The 14,213-nt window shown below is 42.7% G+C and overlaps 1 protein-coding gene across 3 annotated transcripts in view; it reads left to right on the forward strand.

Moving 5' to 3' along the window:
• The window catches only part of palm1a (paralemmin 1a), a 292,230-nt gene that overhangs the window by 145,820 nt on the left and 132,197 nt on the right, over positions 1 to 14,213 (forward strand). For all 3 annotated transcript variants that reach the window (XM_072593634.1, XM_072593635.1, XM_072593633.1), the window contains exon 3: positions 3,105 to 3,185. In XM_072593634.1, coding sequence (XP_072449735.1) covers positions 3,105 to 3,185 — 81 coding nt within the window. The remainder of the gene's footprint in view (positions 1 to 3,104; positions 3,186 to 14,213) is intronic.

Raw genomic sequence — 14,213 nt, forward strand, 5'->3', positions numbered from 1 at the left:
GGTAAATGTAAGGGAATGGGTCTGGGTTGGTTGCGCGTCGGTGTGGGCTTGTTGGGCCGAAGGGCCTGTTTCCATGCTGTCAGTAATCTAATCTAAAAGGCCAATTCCCTTTTGAATGCCTCAGCTGAACACTTTCCACAGGAAAACTTTAACTGTTTAGGAAAATTAGTTTTCATTCATCTGATCTGATATTATTATTCAATGTTTTTTTGATTTGATTTTTTAATGTCAAGTGCACCTGGGTATAGTGAAAACTTTTGTTTTGCATGTCGTACAGGCAGATCATGCCATACCAAAGTGCGTTAGGGTAATAGAACAGAGCAAGGAATGCAGTGTTACAGCTGCAGAGGAAGAGTGAGTTCATCATTAAATTTAAAATTTGAGAAGTCTGTTCAGAAGTCTAACAACAGTAGGGAAGAAGCTGCTCCTGAATCTGTTGGTACATATCAATGGCCATCATAGTATATCAATGACATTAGGTCTGTGTCCTCTCATTCTTGATCCCTGATCCTATATACTCTGTCCTGACCTACCAAAGATTTTGAACACCTCAATCAGATCTCCTCTCAAACCTTCTTTTCTCCAAGGAAGTTGGTCCTAACTTCTCCAAACCTCTACCTCAGATCCTCATCTCTGAAACCATTTTTGCAAATCCTTTTGCAACCTTATACATTTTGGCTCCATGACATTAACTAACCAGCTCCGTTAATCACAGTCTGGAAAGCTCCATTTATTCCCTAGTATCTAAATACCTAGGGAGAGTGAGTTCCAGGTTTTTACATCAAGTCAAAAAGTGCTTCTTGTTTTCCAATCCGGATGACCTACCTCGAAAGTTAAGTTGGTGAGCTGGCCCCTGAGTTTTCCAACACTGAGCAACCCCACATTGGCACGATGAAATGGGATATACGCATGGCCTCCTGTTCCACTTTGATGCCCACTTGATCATAAAACTGTCAATCAAACACAGCCAATGAGCATCTCACTGAAAAAAGAACCTTTGATATTGTTCAAATAAGCAGATAGATATTGAAAACTGACATCATAGAACGTAATAAAACTGTCATTGAAATGCTACCTGTGAAATGGAGAGGTGGATGTGTAGTGATAAAATCACCGACGAATAATCCAGAATCCCGTGCTAATGTTCTGGGGCACGGGTTTGAATCTCACCTTGGTGAAATCTGAGTTTAGATTACTTTACAGTGTGGAAACAGGCCCTTCGGCCCAACAAGTCCACACCGCCCCGCCGAAGCGCAACCCACCCGTACCCCTACATCTACCCCTTACCTAACACAATGGGCAATTTAGCATGGCCAATTCACCTGACCTGCACATCTTTGGAGTGTGGGAGGAAACTGGAGCACCCGGAGGAAACCCACGCAGACACGGGGAGAATGTGCAAGCTCCACACAGTCAGTCGCCTGAGGCGGGAATTGAACCCGGGTCTCTGGCGCTGTGAGGCAGCAGTGCTAACCACTGCGCCACCGTGCCGCCCAAAAAAGTTCAATAAATTCTGAAATTAAAAACTGAATCTAATGATGACCACTGTTCATTTTTATAAAAAGCCGTCTGGTTTACTAATGTCCTTTAAGAAGGGAAATCTGCCACTCTTAACCAGTCTGACCTACATGTGACTCACAGCATTATGGTTTACTCTTAATTGCCCCCTGAAATAGCTTTGCAAACTACTTAGTTTGAGTGCAGTTGGGGATGAGCAATAAATGCTGGCCAAGTCAGTGACAGCCATGTCTCATAAGTGAATTATTTCCTAAATTTCATTGAAGAAACTTTGACCTTAGTTAAAACTACACACAACTAATTAAAACGGACTTCAACAGTAATAAATCTGTCAATCAAACAAAGTCCCCTTTACAATGGTGTCAGCAAACATCTGCCTAACTGAGTCTTTATAGAATCATAGAATCCCTACAGTGCAGTTGGAGGCCATTCAGCCCATTGAGTCTGCATTGACCCTCGGAAGGGCAACCCACCCAGACCCACTCCTAAGCTATTAGTCAGTTCGCTCAGTAATCACGATGGGGATCATCTTGCATTTTTCTCCTGGATATTAAGAATGATGGATCAAGGAACATAGCACATCAGAGCAGGAGTAGACCATACTGCCTATGGGGCTTCCCTCACCGTTCAGTGCAATCCTAGCTAATTGAAGAATTCATTGTATTTTACCCACCCCAGCCCCATAATCCTGGACACTCTGGTCAGCAGAAATCTATCAGTCTCAACTTTAACCATATTCAACAATTCAGCTTCCATAGCATGCTGGGAGAGAAGGACAAAGATTTACAACACTGAGTAAGAGGATTTCTTCTCACTTCAGACTGAAGTGTCACTCCCCTTATCCTTATCTAATGTCCCTCGATTTTAGATTCAGCAACCTGGAGTAATACCTTAACTACATGTATCTGATTTCTCCTTCTCTGATTGGGGAAGAGACTGTGGGAATGGGGGTGGTGAGTGGGGAGGGGAAGGAGTGGATGCATGGGGGAGTGGGGAGGAGAGGGAGTGGGGTGGTTGGGAGAGTAGGGAGGGGAGGGAGTGGGGCAGTGGGGGAGTGGGTGTTGGGAGTGGGGAGGGAAGAGAGTGAGAGGGGAGTGAGTGTGAGAGTGGGGAGGAGAGAGAGTGGGGGGTGGGAGAGTGGGGCTGGGAGGGAGTGGGGGAGGGGGGTGGGAGAGTGGGGATGGGAGGGAGAGGGGAAGGGGGTGTATTGGGACAATGTGGGAGTGGGGAGGGGAGACAGGCGGTTGAAGCAGCAGTTTTGTTTGGAATTATTAAAAGCTGCCATTGTTACTCAGAATTTACTGGAACCTTTTTTAAAAAAAGCGATATTTCACGATAATAATGTTTAACTGAAACCAATCCCTGATGTTAAAAGCCTGTATGAATTCATTCATCACCTTCTGTGTGAAAATCCACAATTAACCAATCACTGAATTTAATGCAACATAATGCGAATCCAGCAGCAGTTCCCCATTCAGGATGTTCTTTTCAGGAAAACTGAGAGAGACAACAGACTAAGTAAGTGAACGGGGAATTATTTAGCAAGTCTTTTGAACTGATTCCTTCTTGCTCTCTCTCATTCCCAGGAGAAGAGGAAGCGGCAGACAGAGATAGAAAACAAGAAACGACAGCTGGAGGATGAGCGAAGGCAACTCCAGCACCTGAAGGTACACCCCCTTATTGAAGATCGATGCCAACCATTTTATTTAACTAAATTTATGCTCAGGCAAACGTGTGTAGTACCTTGAATAAATCTAAACGGTAATAATCCTATGGGAGTGCTCCCATTCTCCTCCTGCGCTATATTGTTCTATGTTCTATATTTACTGTACTTACCTGGCTGGGCTATGTGATCAAGAAACTCCACACTGTTGCAAAAAGCCCAATCTAGTGAGGGTCATTGATGTCAGAGAAAGAAAGACTCCACCATAGGGATGCTGAGTAAAAAGACTTTCAGAAACTGAGCCAGGATGACTAAAGAACTGATACAGGGAGAAATTGGAATATTAGAATAAACGAGCAAGAAGTGTAAAGATAGACAGTAGGAGCTTCTACGCTTTTGTGAAAAAGAGGAGAATAACTAAAGTCAGCACCCCCCTTTAAAAATTTGTAGGAGCTAGTGTTGGACTGGGGTGCTTAAAGTTAAAAATCACACAACACCAAGTTATAGTTCGACAGGTTTATTTGGAGGTACTAGCTTTCAAAGCACTGCAAAACCCACCTGATGATGAAGCAGCGCTCCGAAAGCTACTACCTCCAAATAAACCTGTTGGTCTATACCGTGGTATTGTGTGATTTTTTTAACTTTGTCCCCTGTAAAGAGTGAGACTTGGAAATTATTAGTGGTAAATGAAGCAATCATAAGGACTTTGAACAAGTATTTTGTATCTATCTTCACAGCATAAGATATTCAAATCATCTCAAGAGTAGTACCATCTCAAAGAGAAAAATAAAACAATTGCATTAACTAGAGGGGCGATGGCTCAGTGGTTAGCACTGCTGCCTCACAGCACAGGGACCAGATCCGATTCCAACCTCAGGCGACTGTCTGTGTGGAGTTTGCACATTCTCCCCGTGTCTGCGTGGGTTTCCTCCGGGTGCTCCGGTTTCCTCCCACAGCCAAAGATGTGCAGGTTAGGTGAATTGGTCATGCTAAATTGTCCATAGTGTTAGGTGCATTAGTCAGAGGGAAAATGGATCTGGGTGGGTTATTCTTTGGAGGGTCAGTGTGGACTTGTTGGGCTGCAAGGCCTGTTTCCACATTGTAGGGAATCTAATTGAATCTCAAAACTTGATGTGACAGAAGGCTAACAAGTCTGTAGTTATCTGCTTCCTAGGGTCTTGAAAGAAGTGGCAGCAAATGTAATAGATGCATTGGTTGTAATCTTCCATAAATCCATAGATTGTGACAGGTTCTCAATGTTTTAGAAAATGACAGATTTTCTAAACCAATGTTTAGAAAGGATGGAGAGAGAAAAAATCGGGGCAGATAGTCTAACATCTATCATTGGGATAGTGCTGCAATATAAAATTAATGGTAGAGCATTTAGGAAATCATAATTCAATCAAGTAGTGCCAAGTGGTTTTCTAAAAGGATAACCATATCTGACAAATTTATTCAAGCTCTTTGAGTATGTAATAACCAGTGGCAATAAAGGGGAACCAGTAAATGTAATGAATTTGGGTTTCTGAAATGCAAAAAATTACCACATAAAACGTCAGCACACAAGTTAAGAGCTTATGGTGTTGTGGCTGAAGTGTTTACAGTCTGTATTGATGAGGTGAATAAAGGGAGTGAGTATATTGTAGCCACAATAGATGGTGATATAACATTAGGTGGGAAAGCAACTTGGAAGGGTGATACAAACTTATTCCTTATAACTATAAGGATTAGTTACGTTTTTCATAACTATATAAGGAACATAAGTTAAGTGAGTGCTAAAACTTGTTAAATCAAGTATAATGTGAAAACTATGTGAGGCTGTTCACTTTGGTAGCAGAATGAGCAAAACACAATATTTAAATAGAGAACAAAGACTGAACGCTGTAGTAAAGAGGATTTTGAGTGTTGTGGTAACTGAATCACAAACGTTAGCCTGCAGGCACAGCAAATAATTAGGAAGACAAATGGAAATGTGGTAATCTGGAAAAGTCATCTGGTCATCTACTCGGACTACTGCTGCAGATCCAGTTGCTTGGCTAAGCTCCAGGAACAGATACTGCCCTCAGCTCAGCAGGCAACATTCACATGCCTAGCAGGGAATTGTATAGCTTGTTTGATTGACATACGTATTATCTTATAATAAGTAATTATTTCTTTGATGTTGGTTTTTAATGCTTACACAAGATTAAGGGATATGGGCTTGATGAAAGCTTTTGACATTGAAACGATGAATGACGGTGGCTGTTTGGTACTTTTAAGATCTCAATAGTTTCTTTTCCCCAAGGGACATTCTCAAATGCATATGATGACTGCTTCGAGGATGGTCCAGACCTGAGTGGGTGATTGGAATTATATAATGTCCATTGGGAGAGTGGGCCTGGAATATGGATGGGTAGTGGTCACAGAAGGGGGTATGGAAAGGACATTAGGGATAGAAGACCCCAGGGGTGGTTTGGGCATATGAAAGAAAATGGTGGGGACACGTGAGACATGAGGAGGCATTGGCAGCAACTTTCAAACTGACCTGTTAAAGGTTCCTGACTCTTCAGTAGTCCCCTGCCATGGTGCATGAATTCACTTAGCACAAGCTTCGGATCTCACTCAGCTATACAAAATGCCAAAGACAGAGAAATTTTAATTTCCTGCATGTTCCCGCCCCACTTTAAGTGAGTGCAGGTGGTGACCCTGCCATGACCTAATGGAAATGACAGGAGTCTTTGAGGAAATTCAAAACTCTGGTTCTGAACCCCTCCCAATTCTGATGTGCCCAACCACGATAGCTTTCTCAGTCTAGTAACTCTACCCTGGCCGGATAGCAGTCAAACCGGCTCTGATCTGGTTAACCACATTGAACCCTATCCTTTAGAAGGCAGTTTCAGAACAGCACAGTGGCTTGCAAATGTCATCAAGAATCATTTGGTGACCCAGCAAATTTTTTTTTTGGTATTGCAATTGTATCTGCAAAGAGTTGGAGTCTCTGATGGCTTAGTGAAGGAATGTCCCATGGTGCATGCTGCAGACTAATGGGGAGCCACACTCCATCTGTTCCCGGTTTGAATTGGTTGGTATTAACCAGGAGGGAGAAAGGCTGTCATTGCCGAATGCTCACGGATTGAGTTCAAGTCTCCAGAAATTGACAACTGATCTCCAGGGCAAATCTGGAGAATAATCATCGAGTTATCAATAATTCATGTGTGTGTGTTTTTTTTCCCTCAATTATCACTGAATACTTTCCTATACGAGTTATAAAAATATCCAGAATGTAGGGTAGGCCAGGAAGAAGGTTGTTTTACCAGCTGAGGCAGATAAATGCAGGAGGTCATTGGACGAAACTGCTCCCCCTCTCTGTCATTCATTTAGAGTTTGCAGCCCAAAGTGAGATGCTCAAGTCCAAGAGAAGTAAAAGGAATCACTGGAGGATTGTCACTCTACGCCTCTATCTCTGGTCTCCCCCCTCCTTCAACAGGAGGAGGCATGACCAAAGGCAGGAGTCCCTTACTTGAGGCAGCCATTACCGTTAAATGTATCATGGTGGCACTATCTAATCTCAACTCATCACGGTTGGCCAGACGAGTGTGGAATCAGTAACTGGTGTTCAAGGATCGAGATCCCAGCTTGAAAAGTATCTCTTGGATTCTTACATGAGACATGGGAGCAGCTGGCAAGGGCAGCATTTATTGCTCATCCCTAATTGTCCTGGAACTGAAAGGCTTCCTCAGCCATTTCAAAGGGCGATTAAGAATGAAGCACACTGTTTTGGATATGGAGTTAGGATGGAAAGTTTCCACCCCAGAAGGACATTAAAGAACAAGATGGATTTTTATAAATGAATGATAGTTGTTGATATAGACCAGACCAGACCACTTCAAAATATATTAAGAAGGTAACCTATAACTCAACTTTTTCTTATTTTAAAGATAAATATACAAAGTTTTGCATTCCAGATGCAATTCAGTTAGTCAAACTAACCAGCGTAAAATAAAACACACTTTATTCATAAACTGTGGTCAATATAGAGAAAAGAAAGAATAAAGACAATAATTGGCTTAGCTATGACTCTATTGGACAACTTAACATAATAATTGATCCAGTAGCTATTACTAATTAACTGTTCCAATATAGTAATATTCCATAAACACAGCCTTATCTAAAGACAAATTCAAGCAAACAGATTATTTCATGTGCAACTGTAGAAGCCCAGGAGGAGAAACATCAAGACAATTCTAAATGACTGAAATTCTGAAATACTGCAGCAGTGGATCCCAAAACAATTGCTATGTGTGAAAAACTAAGAAACTAAAACTTATTTGATTTGAGATTGACCACACCCATTCAGGCTGCTTCTATTATTCCAAATAAAAAAAAAACTCTAAGGCTGCACAAGCTATTTAGTCTACTGGTTTTCCAAACAGACAGCTCATCACTTCTGTCTTAAAACCTCTCTTTAAAAAAAAACAGAATAACCTCTCAAAGCCATTGTATCGTCACATTATCGTGGTCACAATTAAGAAGACTGGCTTTTTATTTGGATGTACTAACCAGCTGGTGGGGCAAGATTTGAATCCATGTCCCTAAAACCTTAGTCTGGGCCTCAGAATCACCAGTGACAATATCACTCCACCACCTTCATTCCAAATCTACAGCAACAAGGAACAGGAAAAGGTCAGATATACCATCAGAGTCAAGAGTGTGGTGCTGGAAAAGCTCAGCAGGTCAGGCAGCATCCAAGGAGCAGGAGAATCAATGTTTCGGACATAAGCCCTTCATCAGGATATACCATCAGACCTGTTTCACAACTATAATGCCAGACGTATAAACACCTTCCTACCTCCCAGAGTAATCTCCTGGGAGAGACCATTAGTGGAAAATAAAAATCTGGAGAATTCCCTTGGGACTGCTATTGGTCATGTATAGCACTCTGGGTCACCGCAGTAATCTACAAGGAATTAGAGGCAAAAAAAACCCGGCAACTGCTGGAATCCAAAATTGCCAAGCAGGAGGCTGAAAGAACACAGCAAGCAACAGAGCTTCAGGATGTGAAGAAGCCAACATTTAGGGTATAATCCTCCTTCAGGAATTCCTGAAGGAGGATTATACTCGAAATGTTGACTTCTCCATCCCCTGATGCTGCCTGGCTTGCTGTGTTCTTCCAGCCTCCTGCTTGAGTACTATCTGCAAAGGATTGTCAGATACCAGTGCATCACGTGGACGAAGTACCAGAGGGAGAAACAAATAAGCCAAAAGCAATATCTCTCTTCAAAACACTGATTTGGAGACACCATTGTTGGACTGGGGTGTACAAAGTTAAAAATCACACAACACCAGGTTATAGTCCAACAGGTTTAATTGGAAGCACTAGCTTTCAAAGCGCTGCTTCTTCATCACCTGATGAAGGAGCGGTGCTCCGAAAGCTAGTGCTTCCAAATAAACCTGTTGGATTATAACCTGGTGTTGTGTGATTTTTAATTTCAAAATACTGAGCAGCATTCACATCATGTATCCATCACTCCCAGGATTTACAGCAGGAGAGATTTCTGACAGTTATCAAAATTCAAGGTTACAAGTTTACAGTTTTTGGTCAGAATGGGAAGCTCAGTGAGCAAGCAGCTCATGTGCTTACCTCCAAAAAACTATTGTACCCTCTTCTTCAGGCTTCAGGCCATTACTCTGGTTCAAATGAAACAGAAACAGTGAAATAAAGTAGAGCTGGGAAGTGAACATACTGGTCCAAATCCAAGTTCCATTTTCAGGTACGGAAGGCTTGTGTCATTCCCCAAGTTTTACAGTTTCTTTCTTTGAGGCCGGAATTCCTGTCTATCCAGCTGGTGGGAGCTGAGATTGACTCTCTCCATCAAGTAAATAGATCATGGAAGCAAAAGAGAAACTTGACAAGCGAGCTACCTTGAGGAATGAGCATGAGAGAGGATTGCTGCTCCCCAGGGCCGATGAACTTGAATAAAATGGTAAAACATTTTCTCTTTGGGAGGTTCTCATGTGCAGCTTGACTGAGCAGTAAACCCCGCCCGACCTTAACCTGCCCAGATCCAGGTTAAACGAGCATGTCCAGTTCCAATGAAGCCATCAACTCCCAGTCCAGATAATAAGGGGACTACCCTAGTCTTAGTCTTGTTGCCTACTGTTTGAAGGCAGAGTGGGTTAGATCAAGAAAGAACTGGGTTAATTTCCTATTTCATTTCAATTGCCCTGGGTAGGGGAGGAATTGGTGGGGGACAGTGAGTTGGAACTGTGGGCCACATCCAGATCTAAAAAAGGCTGTTGTCCTTGAAGTACCAACATCATCAGATGATTTCAAATTTACAGAATGATTTGCTCTTTGCGAATTTGTGGGCTGAAGGGCCTGTTCCTGTGCTGTGTTGAACTGAACTGTTTAGGTTTTCTCGTGTTGCTGATGTCTTTTTACCAGTTGCCATGAGAAACAACATGGCATCCAGATGACATTGACTGAGCACTATCACCAGGTGCAGCTGGTGCCCCCTGATATTACGGCTTTGTCCAAACCAATTTGAGCAGCTCTAAATGTGTGGTTTTGCGCAAGCCTGGCTTTTGTGGTTGCTAGTTTTCCCAATGCCTTTTACTGGTGTTTCATTAGTAAAGATAAATGTCTATATTGAACAAAGGGTAACTCTTTACCACAGAAAGTGGTTGAGGTACGAGCATTGAATATTTTCAAGATGGGGTTTAATATAGTTCTGAGGGCTCAGAAGATCAAAGATACGGGGAGAAAGTGGGAAAAGGGGGCTGAGTTGGAAGATCAGCCATGATCATTTTGAATGGTGGAGCAGGCTCAAAGGGCTGATGGCCTCCTTATCATCCTATTTCCTATCTTGCTGTGTTTCATACACTGTGGATCCCAAAACTAAAGTTAAAAATCACATAACACCAGGTTATAGTCCAACAGGTTTATTTGGGAGCACTAGCTTTCGGAGCGCTGCTCCTTCATCAGGTAGCTGTGGAGCAGGACCATAGGACACAGAATTTATAGCAAAGGATCACAGTGATACATTGAACAAACCTAGATTGTTAAGTCTTTCATCTTTTAGAATGGATTTGCTAGTTTCGGTCTTTTAATATGTAAATCCCAGAACAATGTTTAAGCCACATTTTCAAGATAACTTAAGGTTTTATAACAATAGGTGACATCTCAGCTCAGACAATGCCTTAATGGTGTAAGTCAGACCAATCTTGAGCCAGATAACTTCTATTTCCAAAGTAGAATTTACAAATACTACATGGATTCGCTGCCTGCATTGACTTTTTGCAGGTTTTGCATTTTTTGAGCAAAGGAGAATGTACCTGTTAGTATCATTCTGCAAATACAAATTCCCCCCATAAAGGGGTCCGTGTGTGTGCGTGCAGGAGAGAGACAGAGTGTGTCCATCTGAGTGCGTGTGTATGAATGTGAGTGCACATGAGACAGCGTGTGTTTGCATGTGTGCAAGCTTGGTAAAGTGGGTGTGTGAATGTGATGGAGTATAAGCCTGTGAGAGAATGCGTGCGTGGGTGTGATTGTGGGTGCTGTATGTGTGTGTGGATGAGAGAGGGTCTGCATGAATGTGTGAGTATATAACAGTGTGGGTGTGTGGGTGTGTGTGTGAGAGGGAGAGAGAGTGTATATAGTGTAGTGGGGTCACCTGTAGTGTGACATGAACCCAAGGTCTCAGTTGAGGTGATCCTCATGAGTCCTGATCTTGGCTATCAGCCTCTGCTCAGCTACTGTGCATTGTTGCCTATCTCAAAGTGTACCTTGGAGGATGGTCACCTGAAGATCCAAGACCAAATGTCCCAGACTGTTGAAATGTTTCCCGACTGGAAGGGAACACTCCTGCCTGGTGATTGTTGTGTGGTGTCCATTCAACCGTTGTGATAGCAGTCTGCTCAGTCTCACCAATGTACCTCGGGACATCCTTACCTGCAGCATATGAAATAGACAACGTTGGCCAAGTCACATGAGTACGTACCACGTACACGGTGGGTGGTTTCGCCACATGTAATGGTGTTACCCGTGTTGATACTCTGACACGTCTTGCAGCGGTTGCCATGACAGGGTTGTATGGTGTTGTGGTTGATGTTGTCCTAAAGGCTAGGCAGTTTGCTGCAAACAATGGTCTGTTTAAGATTTGGTGGTTGTTTAAAGGTGAGAAGTGGAGGCATAGGGAAGGTCTTGGCGAGGTGCTTATCCTCATCGATAATGTGTACTGGCTGCAAAGAACATAGCATAGTTTTTCAGATCCCCAAAAGTACTGGACAACGATGTGTACCCTATCGGTTGCAACCCGTGTCTGTCTCCTGAGGGGCTTATTATGGTTTCTTGATGTGGCATATCAGAACTGGTGGATGATGAGTTGAGCATCATACCCTGTTCTTATAAGGACATCCTTGAGTACCTTCAGGTGTCTGTCACGTTCCTCCTCATCTGAATAGATTCTGTGTATGCGTAGTATAGCATTGTGAGGTTATCCATGGGCTTGTGGTAGAGTGAGGTGCTGAGGTGCCCATTCTTGATGCAGATGCAAGTATCTAAGAATGAGACAGATACTAGAGAGTAGTCTATGGTAAGTCTGCACCTGTCCTTTCTTGATTACCACATCCTAGACACATTAGAGGCCTCCAGTACTATTGCACTATATGGCTGCACTAACGTTTCTGGAAACTTCTGTGATATTGTTTGGTTTCCCATTCATGTAGAGGTGAGATTAATAGAGTCAGCCAGCAATGGAGCAGATGTGTTCCCTGGAGTTTATTGTACTGAGTCAAATTCCTGAAATCCCCTCAGACTTCTCTGAAGCAGACTGTGTTTGCTCCATAGCTATCTTCTTCTCTGTAAAGCTCTCTTCTCAAGTTAAAAACATTCAGAACGGTCTTAGTAGCTTTCGAAATGCACACAATAAAGGGAAATGCCGACAAGCAACAACATTTCCGAAATGGAGATTACAGCGAGCAACTTCAAATCATGGAAGCTTGAAACAAAGGCAGAAAATACTTCACAGGCCCTGGGAAGAACAGACGGATCTACATTTTGGGTGGAGATCATTTGTTACTCTTATTCCCTGCCATGTCAGATATCAGTGGATCTGTTATGAACATTTAGCAATTTTCAATCCAAAAATGGGGTTGATAACTGGGATTATGCAGTGTCCATAATCACAGAGTTGACAAAAGAATCATTCAAAAGCAACTGAGTCTGCTAGATCCAGCTGAAGGCAGGAATAGAAGCCTCGAATCACCACCGTTCACTGTCTCTGAACTGGTTCTCAATCAGAGTTCCTCCCCCATCTTGTTTGACATTGTTTTTATATAATATTGATCACCGAGGATATCATTCCTATTCCAGCCTGTACCAAATCTTCCCCAGACTAGTTCAACTAACAACAAGAACAACCTTAAAAACACTCCAACGTTTGTACAGCTTACTATAATCCCACAAACTTGCTTCGCTTTATGAGAGTTTATATTGTTTACGAATCTGGTATTTTAAACCAGTACTTTACAAGTAAATGAATCAGAAAGAGCATAAGGATTCAAGTCAAAAACCCCATCATTTGCATCATCAGATTTTAACAGGTGACAAGAGCTTTTTCATCGATGGGTTGAAAGGAAATAACTACAGCCATGAAGATCAGGCAGTAGGAAAACATGATGACAGCTGCCTTCTACCTGGAGTCAGAATAGAGGCCTGCCTGGTTTTCTGTGGGAGGATCCTTCAGTCAGGAAGATCTCCATGGGCAGGGATCCCCTCATGATGCAAGAGATTCCTTGTGCAGGAGTATTGCACATTGTGGCTTCTGCCTTTACCACAGAACTATCACACTGCATGGCAGGAGTAGGCCATTTGGTCCTTCAAGTCTGCTCCACCATTCAATAAGATCAAGGCTGTTCTGATTTTACATTGCTGCATATCCCTGATAAACTTTCAGACCCTTGATCGTCAAGAATCTATCTACCTCTGCCTTAAAAATATTTAAACATTCTGCATCCATTGTCTTTTGAGGAAGAGAATTCCAAAGACTCATGAGAAAAAAATATCTTTCCTCACCTCTATCTTAAATAAGTGACCGCTTAGTCTGGATTCTCCCAAAGAGGAAACATCATCATTTCCACATCCACCCAGATAAGTCCCCTCAGGGATCTTATTTATTTCCATTGAATCACCTCTACCTTTAAATTCCAGAGGACACAAGTCTTGCATATTCAACCTTCCTTCATGAGGCAATTGCTCATTCCAGGTGTTAGTCGAGTAAACCTTCTCTGAACTGTTTCCAGTGCATTAACATATTTCTATAAGTATGGTGACCAATACTGTACACAGCACCCCAGATACAATTTGATTATTGGCCAGTACAACTGAAGCATAACTCCCACACACTTGCATCAATTCCCTTCACAATACAAGACACTTCCCGTATGGTTGAAGACAGCAGATAGATGAGAACACCACCGCCTTCCAGTTCCTTTCCAAGCCACGCACCATCTTGACTTGGAAATATATCACAGTTCATTCAGTGTTGCAGGGTTAAAATCCTGGAATTCCCTCCCTAACAGGACTGTGATACAGCGGTTCCAGAAAGCATCTCACCAGTATCTTCTCCGGGGTAAGCAGGCAATAGGGACAAACACTGGCTTAGCCAGCAATCACCACCTCTCTTAAAAAAATCTAAAACTCTTAGTTTTTTGAGAATTGAGTATGAATTCTAATAGTGGGATTTGAGATACTACCTGCAGGGACAAAGGATCGCACCATTAGAAACAGAAAATGTGGGAACTACATTAAGAGTGGAGAGAGAAACAAATTTAAAGTTTCAGATTGATGAACTCATGGGTGGCACAGTGGCACTGCTGCCTCACAGCGCCAGACTACCTGGGTTCAATTCCCGCCTCAGGCGACTGACTGTGTGGAGTTTGCACATTCTCCCTGTGTCTGCGTGGGTTTCCTCCGGGTGCTCCAGTTTCCTCCCACAGTCCAAAGATGTGCAGGTTAGGTGAATTGGCCATGCTAAATTGCCCATAGTGTTAG

The sequence above is a fragment of the Chiloscyllium punctatum genome, chromosome 24 (assembly GCF_047496795.1).
Source record: "Chiloscyllium punctatum isolate Juve2018m chromosome 24, sChiPun1.3, whole genome shotgun sequence".
Lineage (NCBI taxonomy): Eukaryota > Metazoa > Chordata > Chondrichthyes > Orectolobiformes > Hemiscylliidae > Chiloscyllium > Chiloscyllium punctatum.